Source organism: Salvelinus namaycush, chromosome 33, assembly GCF_016432855.1.
Source record: "Salvelinus namaycush isolate Seneca chromosome 33, SaNama_1.0, whole genome shotgun sequence".
Classification (NCBI taxonomy): Eukaryota; Metazoa; Chordata; class Actinopteri; order Salmoniformes; family Salmonidae; genus Salvelinus; species Salvelinus namaycush.
Window position 1 is genome coordinate 17787241 of NC_052339.1, and position 16849 is coordinate 17804089.

The following is a 16849-nucleotide window of genomic DNA, read 5'->3' on the forward strand; positions in this document are numbered from 1 at the left end:
CTCACAGACGTGCACACGGACACACACACACGGACACGGGCATGGACACATTTACACACACAGACACACACACACACGCACAGTCTCAGCCTCGGCTTCCTCCCTAGGGCGTAGGTATTTGAGGAAGATAGGTTGTTGTAACGGAGAGTAAATAGCAGATAAAATGAGATCTTTGTCTTCGCTCCTCATGGTGACGACAGAGACACACTGCCTTTGAATAGTGGAGGAGACTGAATCGGGAATGACCAAAGCAATTAAAGTTGAAATGTCAGGGATCAAACGTACATATGACGCTTCAACCACATAGTCCACTTAACATGCAAGGAAATGAACGATGGGGTCCATGTCTGGGTTTTTGGTTAGGAACAAATTACCTCCATTTTGCCATAGAGAAATACTTGACATTCAGTGTTGTTTAATCTTGTCGCCTTATTTTGTTTCCCATAAACTCACTATTGGTCACATAGGCACACAGTGTGAAAAGAGTCATTTCTCCTTGATGGCAGTTTGTGTCTGTCACCATGGACAAATGTCTCCCTGGTGTCTCTTTGTGACAGAGAGAGGGGCACAACTTTATCTGTAGAATTAGAGAACTGAGAGATTGGACATAGTGTTTAATTTGTGATTAATTAATTAAGACACTGAATGGAGTCTGGTTTCTATCACTCCCTTGCTGTGGAAACTGACAGAGCGATGGGCTCTGCTAACTCTTTGTTCACAGTATACCGTTTACCTCAGTGGACAACTAAAAGCTACAATACAGCCATCACCAATTCATTTCTGTCCAAGTAATCATCATAAACCAAATTAAAGACATCTGGTACAATTTATAAAGTGCATCAATTGATTAAACTATTCTTGAAGGTTTTGCTTAGTTTTTCGATTACACCTGCATGTTTCCTCAAGCTAAACCAGAAGAATGAAACGTTTGCTTGTTTATTTCTGTCTGCCCTCAGGGTCTTCCTGGACCTCCAGGAGAGAAGGGTGAGAACGGAGATGTCGGTCCGATGGTGAGCAGATAATCATAATTAAAACAATTTGTATCACTTTCCAAATAAATCGTTTTCTATGTATTTGAATCTTTTATCGAAATGAGAAATACGTTTCACCCTTGAATTCACTTCCTGTTTTGACCCTATCACTTTCTGTTGTCTCTTTACAGGGTCCCCCCGGTCCACCTGGTCCCAGAGGTCCTCAGGGTCCTAGTGGAGCTGATGTACGTACCACACATCAATATTTTATCTCCAATAACTCATCGTCACATTACCAAATGTCATCCAAACAGATATGATAACAGAGAAAATCTGTCTCTCCTGAGGTAATGAATGCTGACTCTTCTCTCCTCTTTTCTGTTTCCTGTCAGGGTGCACAAGGTCCTCCCGGTGGTGTGGGTGCCATGGGAGGCGTGGGTGAGAAGGTGAGGGCGTGTGCCTGTTACAAGACAGTCCGGAGTGTGTGTCTGGGGTGGAAATCCTGCCAATGTCCCTCCACCTACCCCTTCCCTCCCCTCTCCCCAGTCCACTAATGTTATCTCCAGGACTCCATTAATTGCCTATGGCAGCCTGTGTCTGAGTTAGTGCTCTGACACTATTAATGCCTATTTTACAACAGTTCCAACACCACTCCTCCATTTTAGTGCCATCTGGCAGCCGGCCCCCACCATCAATACTTAATGCAACGGAATGACGACTCCAGAATATGAAACATATCCATGGAAGGTTACCATCACTTTGAGAGAGCACTCTGACTAGCCTTAATGCTATCACACCTATGTTAATGGAGCTCAGAAGTTCAACAGGATGACACTCAGCATCAACCACTACAAATGATATTGTTATGCGCCGTGTTTGAGAGCCCTGTGTTTTGACATCCACTGTATTTTGAGAACATGATAATGTAATCATTCATGTCTATTAATGTATATCACGGGAGAGATTCTAAAACCTAATGACACTCAGCACCCACTATGACATGTATTGTTAGCCTACTCATAGGGTTTTAGAGCCTATGAGTCTATTTTGACAACAGTATAATGTCATCTAGATACAAGTGGATAATGTCATCTAGTAGATAATGTATTCATAAGGGTGTCTATCTTGGCAGAGATTCTAACATGGTGTTTTCATTTGCAGGGTGAAAACGGTGAAGCTGGCAACCCAGGAACCCCTGGAGAGCCCGGAACTGGAGTAAGTCTCTATCTCAGTGTGTCTGTGTGTCTGCGTCTACATTCACATAATTATCTATCATCCAAGGCATCATGTGTTTGTGTATTTCCCTATTACCAGGACAATGATTATGATTATGTATTAGTTCATAACACCCCACGTAAACACACGGCATACTGTCCAACAACACGTAGACATGCAAAGTCCTTTTAGTGATGTGAGTGGTAGTAATTGCTGGTCCTGTGTTGCTGCTGATGGGCCAGCGTCACAGCGTCGTTCTCAGTGTGTTTCTGGCCAACGCTCTATGGTAACACAACCCTGCCAAGCTGAATCACTTCCCAGACTCTTAACAGATGATTACTGCAGCCATATGAACACATCAGTCTCAGCTCTGGAACAATGGCTACTAGAACTTAACACCAGGACTCCGCCGAGCTACTAAACATTTAAATATCGCAAACATAGAGTACACAACGCCTACCTTTCAAGATGGCTGTTTCCCTGAGGTAGTTTAGTTCCAATGGAATCCTCTGTACATTCCAGAACCATGACCAAAATCATTACGGAATGTTATCATAAAGGTGTTTTGGTTGACACCTACCTAACCCTGTGAGGTAGTTCTAAAGATTTGATTGGTAATTGCTACGGAGTTAGTCCATCATAGTGTATTGATGGGTTGTCACCTCCATTCATCATTAGCATGATGTGAGCACAACAACAGATCGAAAAGATGACTAGTCTGAAATAGCAGGGGAGAGGTGAACTCTGAGTAGCATGGATAATAACCTTGCTTATTAATCCAACTCAATATATCTCAAGAGTTCCCAGAACTAATGCAGAAAATGTCCCTCGATATAGGTTTTGCTGTAGAGCTTTTGAAATGTTCTCATGAAAAGAACATGTCATGCCGACCAGTCATGGATGGAAACAAGATATGAATCACTATTTTCCTTATTATAATTGTTTTTGTAGTCTCTGAATTCTGTGAAATATGCTGGTACTCTGTAGTAAAACATGCTTAAATAGCTCAGATGTCAGGAAGCATCACCGTGAGCATTTTACGTTTTTTTTTACATTTTATTTAACTAGGCAAGTCAGTTAAGAACAAATTCTTATTTACAATGATGGCCTACCGGGGAACAGTGGGTTAGCTGCCTTGTTCAGGGGCAGAACAACAGATTTCTACCTTGTCAGTTCGGGGATTCAAACCAGCAACCTTTTGGTTACTGGCCCAACGCTCTAACCACTAGGCTACCTGCCGCATCAAGAGATACCTTACACAGTACATATAAACAACATTACCTGTACAACTACCACCTCTGCTCCACAAAGTGACCGCAATATGTGAGATATAAGTGAAATATAATGCCTCACTGTAGAGTAACCACTTACCTAGCTCAATTTCTAACCATACACACTACTGCTGCTCAGTATCCATGCTTCAGCAGGGAACCTTCCTGCTCCAGCTCGGTCCTCCTGAGTGTTGATGGTATCTGTTGTTCTCTACAGGGGCCTAAAGGCGAGAGAGGAGACAAGGGAGAGGCAGGACCACCCGGAGCTGCTGGACCCGCTGGCGCCAAAGGACCACCTGGAGATGATGGACCCAAAGGCAACCCTGTAAGTTTCAGTCTCTACCCCAAAAAGAGACCTGCGCAGGGATAGAACCACAGATGTTAATATGAGATACTTTGGAGTTGTGAATGAAAAGAAAGGGCCTTGATTGCTTCTGGGCGGTTCATTTAATTTTAGGCCAAGTTTTAAGAGCTAAAAAGCCTTTTATTAGGACAGATTGTCTTTTTTTTTCTTTTTGAATGTGGTAATGAACTGTGGTGAGTGCTTTGCTGACATTACCGTCTGCAGCATCAGGGAGCCAAGGTTTACACAAAGTGCCTTTGACAGTTGATATGGTCTATTCATAAAGCTCCACCTCTCATCATCAGATTAATGACAACCATTAGAAATAAACCAGATGGTGTTGGCCTTGGTCACGTACGTTGAAGATTCTAGTATTTTGTATATTATTGATAATATTATACTGGTGTTTTATTTGTTCTCCTGCCTTTCCTTCACCTTCCAGGGGCCGGTTGGTTTCCCTGGAGACCCTGGTCCACCCGGTGAGGCCGGTGTTGCTGTACGTATTACATCATTATACAACTAATTCAACTGTAAAGATCCCACTATTACCATTACCTAGATCATGGTGATCCATCTCACATGTTCATATCTCTTCTCCCTAGGGAACTGATGGCTCTGCGGGAGAGAAAGGAGAGGATGGTGAATCTGGTCAGCCTGTAAGTTCATATGTCATAAATATCATTAACACAACAATAAGGGGACTGAAAAATCTGCTTGATTATATAACTCTGGTTTACAGTTGGCAGCACGATAGCGGGCGACTGTACGAGCGCATTACCATCACCATTAACTATTAGTCTGTCATAATGGTCTATACAAATAGCCTATCCCATCTAGCATAACCGCTAAAGCCCCTTGTGTGCTTGGCCTGTAGTAAATTCCCATAAGCTTTTATTTATGAATAAGTACCTGCAATAGAGAACATTGAATCATATAATTTACTTCTTAAGGTCTAGTACAGTATATGAGTCTGTTTATTCATTTATAGATTTTAATTAGAAATATGAACAACAAATCAGATGATTTAAGCCTTTGTGAGGGTGTAAATTACGATACTTATTAACATTGATGGATGTAAATGGGATTTGCAAGTGCTGGGAAAATAAAAGGAAACTTTAAATGCATTAGGAATGAGGTCACGATTGTGTGTGTGTGTGCGTGTGTGTGTGTGTGTGTATGTGTGTGTGTGTGTGTGTGTGTGTGTGTGTGTGTGTGTGTGTGTGTGTGTGTGTGTGTGTGTGTGTGTGTGTGTGTGTGTGTGTGTGTGTGTGTGTGTGTGTGTGTGTGTGTGTGTGTTGGCTTATAGTAAGGTGTTATGTAAAGTGAAGTTAAAGTATCATAAAGTTTTGTCATGGCTCAGTGATTTTTAACTTTGAAAGGGAGAACATGTTTTCCCCATTCTCTGATTAACAGTGTTTCAATATAAACCATATCACACAGTTGAATAATTCTGTAAATTCCTATCCACTCTGAGTTGTATTCTCCACTTTCTAATTTTGTGTACGTCAAATATTTGGTTATGCAAACCTAAATGTGCTATGATTGCTTCCAATTAAATGAGATAATTGGGTGAAGCAGGTTCTGAGAACAGACGTGATATTTAAGACTACAGTGTGTGACTCCAAAAATAGATATCAGTTTGTCTAATGTGCTATATGCAGTCACACATTTCCCTATTTGTAAGGATAATGGTGGTTTTGTACTCTCTATTTCAAAGAATATGACTATGTACTGTATCATGTTAATATACCTTTATACACAGCACACTGTTAATGTGCATGAAGACCCCTAACTCTCTTCTATTCTTCTTATTCGTCTACTTCTTCTTCTGTCCATCCCAGGGTCCTCCTGGTCCATCTGGTGAATCTGGTCCACCTGGTCCTCCCGGCAAGAGAGTAAGTCTAAACATCTTCATCATCATAGTCATCATCACCACCAACACACCACAGATGTCAGCATCACTGTTTGTTATATGAAATGTTATATCATACTGCAGCTTTGACTCCTATCAGATAAAAGATTGAACAATGTTGTGCGCTTATATTGTGCGTTTAATCGTAACTCACTGATCAAGCCCCGTTTGGCCTAGATTTGATTGTGTGACTGAACCCAACTGTCCCATATCCAACACCTATTGAGATAGCTCTATGAAATATATTCATCTGATTATAAAACCAGACAATGGAATGCACTCAGTCATAGTTGATTAAACCTATAGTCCTTCTTTACTCTGAACAATAACTCCAAACTCTACAACTCAATTTCCCCCCAGAGAACCTGCATGATTCATTCTCATCAAAAAGTGGGAGAGAAAAACAATGTGTGATATTTGCAGGGTCAGGGCCACTGAGCCGTCTATACATGGAAATGAACGATATCTCAAAGCCCACTGAGCCGTCTGTACATGGAAATGAAAGATATCTCAAAGCCCATAGAGAAATGAAGGGCTTGATGTCTGAAATAGTATTTTTTTCTCAGTGAGAAATTGAAAATAGGCTTTAGGGGAAAAAAAGCCAAAAAAAAGCGTCAAGGCCCAAAACTAATTTACCTGTGTCTAGCTGAGGGAAGAGAGATATCTCCCCTGACACACTATTGATCTAGGTTAGTTTGACTGACAGCCACAGCCAAACAAAGGCATGACACTAGTAACATTAGATTGAATGGCTGTAGTGTAGTGAGATGCCATTACACAGACAGGTCAGCCGCCGCTGACTCAGTTCACCCAGTAAAAATTGACGTTTTGGACATTTTGGTGGTCTCCAAGGCAAAGATAACGTTTTAGATTGAATTTGAAATGCTTTTTATGATCATGATGACCGAGGGCAATCATATCTGATTGTATAAAGCTACTGCCATATAAATTCCCTTCGACGTTCCCTGGGAAGTAATCAAGTGAAACATCATTTGTGGTAGGCTAATGTTAGTTGAAGGGAGCCGACATTAGTGAATCCCAAATAACGCATTAAGTTCTTTTTGTCGGGTGTTAAATTATTTCTTTAAATGAAAATTTGCTTTCTCAAGCTATCTTCTGCAACAACCTTATGGCACAGGCCAATAGCATAAAATATGTGCATTTTACAAAAAACGGCAATTGCTTTTGCAATGTGCTTGATGGAATTTACATTCAGAGTATTTAACATCATATCAGCATATGCAGCTCCTAATGGCCAAGGGATTATGTTAGGAAAACGGCTATTTCATCATCATAGGTATTTAATCGCCTTCCCCCGAAAAGTGTAACCTAGAACGACTTCTGCAACTCCCAGGCATTCTGCTCCTCTGAATCAGTCATTTGGGGCTAGAGTTGTTTTGCATTTAACTTTGCAGGGTGTTTTTGCTTCCTCTGCAGTTTGTCCATAGCAATTTAAAATGTAGCTGAACTCTCTCTCCAGCTCCTACAGGCCCTGTCCGAAGCCATTTAGCAGCAGAGCAGTTCTTTATTTATTTGTATCTTATTTTTTTTTATCTTAAAGTGCAACTGAAGGCCATAAACTATTTATCTGATAGAAAATGGACTATTAGTCAGAAACATTTATTGTATTGTCAAAATGGACTACAAAGTGTAAATAGGATAATTTTATTAATAAAGTCAGTCTCGTCCAAAACAGAGTTTTGTAAGTGAGTTAGTCATGACTTACTTGAGGGTAGGGTTTTGACTTCGACATGCTCACTTGACCACTAAAACAGGATACACAGCGGCGGTGATTGCTCTCTATCCAATCTTACAGCAGAACACAGACAGTGAGACAGATCTTGCAATCAGAGCAGCGGATCTGACTTTGTTTACATAAAACGACACGTCACACAAAGACGTCAAAATGAAAAACAGTTTTTATAAAAGTTATCTTAGATTTATTCGGACGTTTTTGAGGAAGTGATACTGGCTTTGTTCCTACGGTGTCTCATGGGGGACAAGCATCAGTACCTGCCATATCGAAACACACCTCCAAGACTAAAATCAAATGTTTCTTTAATGAACAACAGAGAAACACATACGGAATCAGTGACTTCAGTCGCTCTAATGCTATGGTTTTCTCTCTATAGATATTCATGGTGAAAACTATATAAACAGTGACATATCATTTACAGTTTAGAGTACTTAATTTGTTTCTAGACTGCTGCTGTATTTATGCTTCCCCTAGACAAGACAACATACACATCAGCTACAGTAGGCATTTAGACGTTTTTGACCCATTGCTCACAACACATCCAGCGAGGATGAAGGGAGAGAAACAAAGCAGATGCTGCCCTGTTTGACCACATCTCTACATGGGCAATCAGTCAAAACACAAAACCCTGCTGCCATCCCCTGCTGCCCTGCTGCCATCCCCTGCCTTCCCATACTGTCTGATCAGAGAAGAATGGGCCTCTCTGTGGACTGCATGTGGTTTTGATGTGAGGACCTCTTGTGTAGTTGAAAGAGACAGCTTTAGGCCTCGGAGAGATGGCCAGAGAGAGCGATGAACTGAAAAACCTTGAAGTGATTGGAGACTATTGAGGGAGAGGTGTGTGTGTGTGTGTGTGTGCGTGCGCGCGCGCGCATGTGTGTGTGTGTGTATAAGGTCGTTCAGTAAGTAGTTCATTTCACAAAGCATGTCCAGTCCCGTTCAGTGAAACAGATCTTTATAAACTTGCTGGGAGATTGAGGTAGACTTTTCAAGGACATTTTATCACTAATACAGTTTTCATCAGTGTTGGATTGAATGATAATATTCTTGGGAGGAAAAACTGGAATTACTAGATATGGACTGGCTGATGGATTTCTTCATGTGCTTCTCAACACCACATTCAGGAATGACTTGTTTTAGAGTTGATACTATGGCTAGTTCAAATATTCAACCATAATCACATTATTTGCAGTGTTTGATTTCGCTTTGTCTTTGGTTATTTTTATTAGTACAGCCCTGTAGCCAATAGTTTGTTCAAGCAGCTTCTCCTTTCCTCATTACTCAGTTGAAGCCATTGAAATATTGCACTGCAAACACAACACTGGGTTCTTACTGGTGTGTGTGTGATTGATGTCAAATGGATGCATGTCACAGTAACAAATTGTTACAATTCACCTGAAATACTGACCTCTCAATGTTGTTGTTGACTCTGCACATGCACACACACACACACACACACACACACACACACACACACACACACACACACACACACACACACACACACACACACACACACACACACACACACACACACACACACACACACACACACACACACATATGCGCACACACACAACAACACACTGCTGTGGGATGCTAAAGCATGTCTTCTTGTCCTCCCCAGGGCCCCCCAGGAACTGCCGGTGCAGAGGGTAGACAAGGAGAGAAGGGCGCCAAGGTAACCTAGAAAATCAATTCAGCCTTTGCCCAGAGAGCAGCCTCAGCAACTCCAGGCTCCAGCTAGCCCCCCATGCTTCACCCCTCATCCCCCTCCCCTCATCCCCCTCCCCACATCCTCCTCCTCTCATCTCCCTGCTCTCTCCCCTCATCTCCCTGCTTCCTCCTCTCATCCCCGTCCCCTCATCTCCCTCCCCTCATCTCCGTCCCCTCATCTCCCTCCCCTCATCTCCGTCCCCTCATCTCCCTCCCCTCTCCCCTCATCTCCCTGCTCTCTCCCCTCATCTCCCTGCTCTCTCCCCTCCCCTCTCCCCTCATTTCCCTGCTCCCTCCCCTCATTTCCCTACTCTCTCCCCTCATCTCCCTCCCCTCTCCCCCTCCCCTCTCCCCTCATCCCATCTCCCTCCCCTCATTTCCCTCCCCTCATCTACCCCTCTCCCCCTCCCCATCTCCCTCCCCTCATGTCCCTCCCCTCTCCCCTCATCCCCCTCCCCTCACCCCCGTTGTTATCTAACCCTTCAGATGTTAGCCATGCCATTTTGTGAGCAGGGGAATATATCAACATAACAGTCAGCTATACTAGCATAGAATAGATTCATCTGAAGCTCAAAACAGCAGAAGCTATGGCTCTTTGACAGTACACACAGCAAGGATGTCAGGTTGACACGCAGCCTGTTATTTTACCATCTCTTGTTAGGGTTTTTAAATGAACTGTAGATCAGAAATATGAACACAAAGAGATCATGTTAACATGGTATTACTTGTGTTTCTTTTTATATTATTTTGATCAACCAAACCAGATGAAAAGGACTTGTGAACGTCATGTAGAGTTATATTATTGTGACAATCTTGTCCCTTCCTACAGGGTGAGTCTGGAGCCGAGGGACCCCCAGGTAAAACTGGCCCAGTCGGCCCACAGGGGCCCTCAGGAAAGCCCGGTCCAGAAGGTCTGCGTGGAATCCCTGGCCCTGTTGTAAGTCCAAGATCCAACGTTCCATCATCTTTCCCTATATTCACCAATGTTTACACGCACGCACGCGCACACACACGCACGCGCGCGCACACACACACACACACGCACACGCACACGCACACGCACACGCACACACACACACACACACACACACACACACACACACACACACACACACACACACACACACACACACACACACACACAGAGAGAGACCAAACAGCCCTTAAGCAGTATGACAACAGTGCTCATGGAATAATCGATAGTCCCATTTGGCTTGTACTTTATACATTTCTGTTGTTTATTCGAACACACTTTTTTGTGGTATTCCTGCAATTAATCATAGTGCCGGGCACATGAAATCAATATGAGGCCATAAGAGTTACAGCAGGCTGTAATGCTGGGCTATAATTGGATGGCTTTTCTCTTCTCAGGGTGAACAAGGACTTCCTGGTTCCTCTGGACAAGACGGCCCACCTGGACCTATGGTGAGCAGAGATAATGTGGCCTCTCGCTCTCTCTCTCTCTCTCTCTCTCTCTCTCTCTCTCTCTATTATTACCTCTCTCCTTCTCTTTCTCTCTTTCTCTCTCCTTCTCTTTCTCTCTTTCTATACTGTGGTGTTGTAATTGATTTCTAACCCTCTTGTCTCTCTGTGATTATTAGGGACCCCCTGGTCTCCCAGGTCTGAAGGGTGACCCCGGGACCAAGGGTGAAAAGGTGAGCTCGCCTCAATTTCCCATCCCAAAGAGCTTGTTGATTTGATTTCTCTGATCCCAGAAGGGGTTGGGAGTTCAACCTGTAGTGGGATGACTATGAGCATGACTATGAGCATGTCTGGGATGGGACCTAGAGCTCCCCTCACCTGAACCTTATAACCGGCTCTTCTAGAAAGATCAAACACACCATTCATTTCGGTACAGCAATACATTTGAAACAGGCTTTATCACTATGCAAATACAATAGTTTTTTATGTTACTCAGTAAATTTAAAGTGAAATTTGGAGAAAGCTGGTAGCCATTTTGAATTGAATAGGATCCTACTTCTTAGCCTTCTCTATTTGACACACAGCATTAGCTCTGCCAGTGGACTAAGGGTTTGATAGTCAGTAATGCAGTACATAGCATTGCAGTAAGGGGCTTCCCCCCCAAAAAATGAAAGCAGGATTGACAGGGATTGGTTTAAAAGGACACAATGGGTAGCTTTTCATGTGGCTATTTGTCATGCTTTCAAATCAATGGGACTGGTTAAGGCACAAATATTTTCCAGCCATCGTTATTGTGAATATTGTCCTCAGTTGCACTCACAGAGAAATTCAGAGAAATTATTTTGTAAGTCTCCCAAAAATGTTTAGGTTAAAATGCTTTCAGATTTGTACAATAATGTTCATTATTTTCAGCTGATTTGTATTTCACTTGATTGAATGGTGACTGTTATAGCAGGGTTGTAGTGATACATCGACTTAAAATGTTTTGACTCAATTTTTCCAGTCCTCATGACTCTTGTTTTGTGTGTGTGTCCTCCAGGGTCATTCAGGTCTGATTGGTCTGATTGGACCCCCTGGCGAGCAGGGAGAGAAGGGAGACAGAGGCTTGCCTGGACCCCAGGGTTCTCCTGGAGGCAAGGGCGACGGTGTAAGTGATTAATGACCTCATCTGTTTGCCATTCGTGAACCTATTTGCCCTCCACCAGGAAGTACAATGCTATTGGTCTGATTGCAGCCACCTACAGTTCACTGAGAAAGTTGTTTATAATGACACATTATCTGCTTTATATTGTGCAGCAAGCACTTCAATGCACCGTATATACTTATGCATCGAGTATACGCTCTTCCGAAATGAATACTGACTTGACTTGACCATTACTCATATACAGTACTGTAGAAATATACACGCTTTGCCTTCTTGTGGCAGGATTAGTCTTTCAAAGTGAATTATATCTGTTAAAAACTAATGTAACGCCCATTACAGGGATTCTAATGCTCTGCATTCTATGGCATTCTGTTAATATCCTATTTCTCTCCCAGCCTCATCGGATATCAATTTTCCTATATACCAAAGCATCTTTATTTCTGGAAGTTAGAAATGTCATGTGGTACTCGAACAGGGTCAGTCCTCTAGCCTGATGAAGCTCCACATTAAGGCGCTCATCCATTTTTAAATAAACATTGCAGATTGAGTGAATATGCAATTTGAGACCCGCCGCGGCCTTTCAGCAGCCTTGCTCCGTGATTTAAAGAGATGGAATGGATTAAACATCTTCATATTGAGCCTAATGAAATTGTAATGTCCCTTTTCTCTGTCTTGGAAGAATGGTGGGGGGGGGAAAACGTGTCTCCTTCTATCGGTCTCTATTTTAGGCTTGAGAAACAGGCGTCGCCGTTTGAGCTATATTTGTCACAAAAATAGCACAATGAGATAGGAAATAAACATTTTAGGACTCATTAACACGCTGCTAGAGGTTTTTAATGTTTCCCTTGCAATCTACCCCTCTTTATCCCACTGTCATCTCACTGATATCTGGTCTCTTCTTCACAGGGTATTAGTGGATCTTCAGGTCCTCTCGGTCCTCCTGGTCCTCCAGGCCTGCCTGTAAGACAGTCCCCTGCTTTCTCTGTTTTATTAATAGTATACCTTCATAGTTCAAATATCACAATAATGTTAATATAACACATTCCTCTGCTATTTATTCACTGTGCGTCTTGTCTGTCTCTTCCAGGGTCCTGGAGGTCCTAAGGGATCTAAGGGTTCATCGGTAAGATCCGTTCAACCACTCTTTGTTTCAACTGGTGCAAGTTGGTGACAGTCATTTAAAGGAGTGTTATTTAGATCCAAAGTTAACGACATGCTTATATCTCCATGTTCTTTCCAGGGTCCTGCTGGTCAGAAGGGAGACACCGGTACGATCGGTCCACCTGGTCCTCCTGTGAGTATTAACATAACATTCCTTTGGCGTCCACTATAAAACCGAAAACAGGGCATTTGCGTTATTAGGTGAAATTCAAAAGGGTTATTTCTAGAAAACGATCTGAAGCATACGCTGTCACACTATGGGATTCCGTACCAATATCTTCCTTCTTCCTTTCTGCTCTACAGGGTCCCCCTGGTGAGGTGATCCAGCCACTGCCCATCCAGTCTCCCAAGAAGAACCGCAGACACGCAGACATGCAGGCGGACGCGGCGGGTACCATGATGGACTACGGAGAGGGCATGGAGGACATCTTTGGTTCGCTCAACAACCTCAAACAGGACATTGAGAGGATGAAGTACCCCATGGGCACACAGAACAACCCAGCCAGGACCTGCAAAGACCTGCAGCTCGCCCACCCAGAGTTCCCTGATGGTGAGTAACAGAGAGGGGGATCATGGGTAATATGCTAATGTCTTGGCTGTGATTGGCGGCCATTTTGTTGAGCTAGATAAGGACGTCTTTTGTATTTGGTATTTTATTAGGATCCCATTTCGCTGTTGCCAAGGCAGCAGCTACTCTTCCTGAGGTCCAAACAGGGATAAAACATTACATCAAAGAAAACATTGTGCATTATACAAATGTACATTGCTCCATTATATTACATTACTACAATACTACCGTCTTTGACTGTTTGCTTATTTCATAGCAGTGATATTGGGGGTGTAGATTATATATTTGCAGTTGCTGTGGGGAATAGCACTGATAACAAGGCCTCATTGGGATTATACTTAACATTCAACAGACTGTCCATAATTGATACAAGAGAAATGTCAGGTCCTTCTTTGACCTTTTTAAAGTTATTTCTAACTTTTTATCTCCTTCAGATAATAATAAAATAGTATAGTGGCTGCATAACATGTAGTGGCATGATGTCCAGCAGCATTTACATTTACATTTTCATCTTTCATCTTCCATGATTTAAACACATGGATGTCATAGCGCAGTTTAACCCTATCAGTACCGAGACCCCGGCAAAAATCGGCTTTTCATTTGTCTGACTTTCAATTATCTGAATGTCCTGCCCTTATATTTAGCCTCAGAAGGAAGTAAGCAGTTGACCATTTTATTTTCAGGACAACCAGGACTACAAGTAGAACACAAAACTATTTGACGTAAACAGTTGCATTCATGAGTTTCATTGACAAATGTCAATTAAAAAAATAGCTCAAACCATTCAGACTCTACAGACGTTTTTGTATAAAGACCTGGCCCTGGGACCCTTCAGGATCCGCCCTTGTCTCACAAACACAGCTCTAGCTCAGCCCCCGTTGTTCACACAGACCAATGGTTGGTACCAACGGATGCAGAAGTAATAGACGAATCCAATGATACAACTCAGTCTGTAGCGCTAACACATAATTTTTAAAAGGGGTTAGAAGTCCAAATCACGCCGGCATCGTGGTGGGACGTGTTGGGTCTCAAGTTAAACGTGTTTGGTTTTGAAATGTTTCGTTTTGAGTTATTGGTAAAGTCGTAGGAACTAGAGAGAACTAAAGATTCATGTATTTAATTGATTCATTGGGTTTTTCCACAGGCGAGTACTGGATAGATCCTAACCAGGGATGCTCAGGGGACTCCTTCTCGGTCTACTGTAACTTCACGGCTGGAGGAGAGACCTGTATCTACCCAGATAGGAAGTCCAGCGGAGTGAGTGGCATTTTATTTCCCCCAAGAGGCCTGCACATGCTGTACTGTCAAGTAAAGCATGGAGTCAAGCTATAGTCTTGTTCAATTCTGGATAATGTTCTGATGTTTTCATTCATATGCTAGTCAGGGCTGTGAGACTGGGAGATGCATGTTTGGTGATGTTTCCTGGGTTCACTGCTTGGCCATTAACTTCTAACTGTCAAAAATACCCATTTGATCTTGTTTTGTGATGATCTTGTGAATTTGTTGTTTACATTCATACTATATTCTCTGTGAATTGTATAAATGTAAAGACATGAAGAAAATAGATGCATTAAACTCAAAGGTTGGAATTGACATTTGTAATTGTCAAGACATACAGTATAGACATAAACTGTATACAAACAGAAACAAACTGATATACACATACTTAGGTATCAAATAATGACTATACTTTAGTGATTCTCCCGTACGTTAAGATCTGAGGGATGGGGTTTCTAGCTACATATTGTACTTAACATTTGATGGATCACAACAAAACGGGATTCCAGGAACCAGTTGTATTCAGTGTTCTTGTCAATACCTATGTGCTTCATTTGTTTGGCTCCACAGGTCAGAATATCTTCATGGCCCAAAGAAATACCCGGGTCGTGGTTCAGTGAATTTAAGCGGGGTAAACTAGTAAGTGCACCCTCGATTCCACGCTATCATCCTGCGCCACTCTCCTCACAAAATAATTGTCTCCTCTCCACAATACTAAACTAAAAGGATTTCTCAGGCTCCCACTCTGCAATGTCCCTGTCTTCTGTCTCTCAGTACAGAGGCTCTTCAGAAGTGGCCGTTAGGCCACAAATAGACAAGATTACAAGAGTGTCTCTGGAAGTGACCCCACATTGCTAGCCACAAAGGGATCGAGACCTCTCATAAAGAACTCTCATCAGCCCCTTCAGACCCATCACAGTCACATTTCATACACTTTGGGAATGATGAAGGAGGCTTAAGGATGAGGAGGAAAATGCTCTATCACTTTAAGACTCAATTTGGCCGTGGTCTGAGAGAGAGAGATTGTATAACTGATGCTGACAAGATGTTTGATAACAACTCTTGGGATGGAACACTTCTAATCAGTACATTGTATCCAATCCCATGCTTCAATTTCTGACCTCTAAATCTATTTTCTGTTTTCTCTCACCCCTTCCTCCAATAAACAGTTGTCATACGTTGACGCAGCCGGCAACACAATAAACGAGGTTCAGATGACCTTCCTGAAACTACTGACTGCTTCGGCCAGGCAGAACTTCACCTATAACTGCCATCAGTCTGTGGTGTGGCACGACGAGACCACCGACAGCTATGACAAGGTGCTGCGATTCCTAGGATCCAACGACGAGGAGATATCCTATGACAACAACCCCTACATCAGGGCCCTCACAGATGGATGCGCGGTAAGGGCTGCCTCTCAATACTTCGTGTCTCTAGTGGTGATAGTTCAAGCACTTTTGCGAAAGTCTCTGGAATTTTGCAACCCTATAGTTGGCGCTTATGTAAATGCCCCATTGATTGTTTTGTTGGACTTGTTTGCTAGCTCCAATGAGGTTGTAATTGACTGAAAGCACACTGTCTAATGTTTTTTTCCCCCATTGTCTCTATACAGACGAGGAAGGGCTACGGAAAGACTGTGATAGAGATTAATACTCCCAAAATCGATCAGGTTCCCATCATAGATGTCATGTTGTATGACTTTGGAGATGCCAGCCAGAAGTTTGGATTTGAAGTGGGTCCAGTCTGCTTCCTTGGCTAACTAAAAAACAAAAAAACAAAAAAAACTTGGCGGGGTCAGAAAGAAAGTCAAGACATTTTGGATACCACCCAGCCCCCCCACCCTTTTCCATGCCACATGCAAGTTTTGAATAAAAAAATGGTGTAGCGAACATGTCTTGCCATGTATGTATGTATTACCTAGAAAAATACTTGTTGCCCTTGTAGGGCTAGAATCACATGACTTAAAACTGTTATGGAGCAAAGGTGAAGGACATTTGAAGGCGTGGCAGGGAAGGGGAAACAGGAGAAGAACGAGGGAGGTCGAAAGGAGAGAGACACCTCTTTTCTGGATTCTCCAGGTGCTGTACAAAAA

The 16849-nt window shown here is 42.7% G+C and overlaps 1 protein-coding gene across 1 annotated transcript in view; it reads left to right on the top strand.

Annotated features, from left to right (window-relative positions):
• col11a1a (collagen, type XI, alpha 1a) overlaps positions 1-16516 on the top strand; it is an 88761-nt gene extending 72245 nt beyond the window's left edge. Inside the window, exons 46-66 of the mRNA XM_038972671.1 lie at positions 957-1010; positions 1163-1216; positions 1364-1417; positions 2133-2186; positions 3675-3782; positions 4243-4296; positions 4403-4456; positions 5642-5695; positions 9096-9149; positions 10014-10121; positions 10556-10609; positions 10786-10839; positions 11646-11753; positions 12657-12710; positions 12838-12873; positions 12991-13044; positions 13215-13461; positions 14624-14736; positions 15328-15396; positions 15927-16160; positions 16370-16516. Coding sequence (XP_038828599.1) covers positions 957-1010; positions 1163-1216; positions 1364-1417; positions 2133-2186; positions 3675-3782; positions 4243-4296; positions 4403-4456; positions 5642-5695; positions 9096-9149; positions 10014-10121; positions 10556-10609; positions 10786-10839; positions 11646-11753; positions 12657-12710; positions 12838-12873; positions 12991-13044; positions 13215-13461; positions 14624-14736; positions 15328-15396; positions 15927-16160; positions 16370-16516 — 1818 coding nt within the window. The remainder of the gene's footprint in view (positions 1-956; positions 1011-1162; positions 1217-1363; positions 1418-2132; positions 2187-3674; positions 3783-4242; positions 4297-4402; positions 4457-5641; positions 5696-9095; positions 9150-10013; positions 10122-10555; positions 10610-10785; positions 10840-11645; positions 11754-12656; positions 12711-12837; positions 12874-12990; positions 13045-13214; positions 13462-14623; positions 14737-15327; positions 15397-15926; positions 16161-16369) is intronic.
• Positions 16517-16849: the final 333 nt, after the last annotated feature.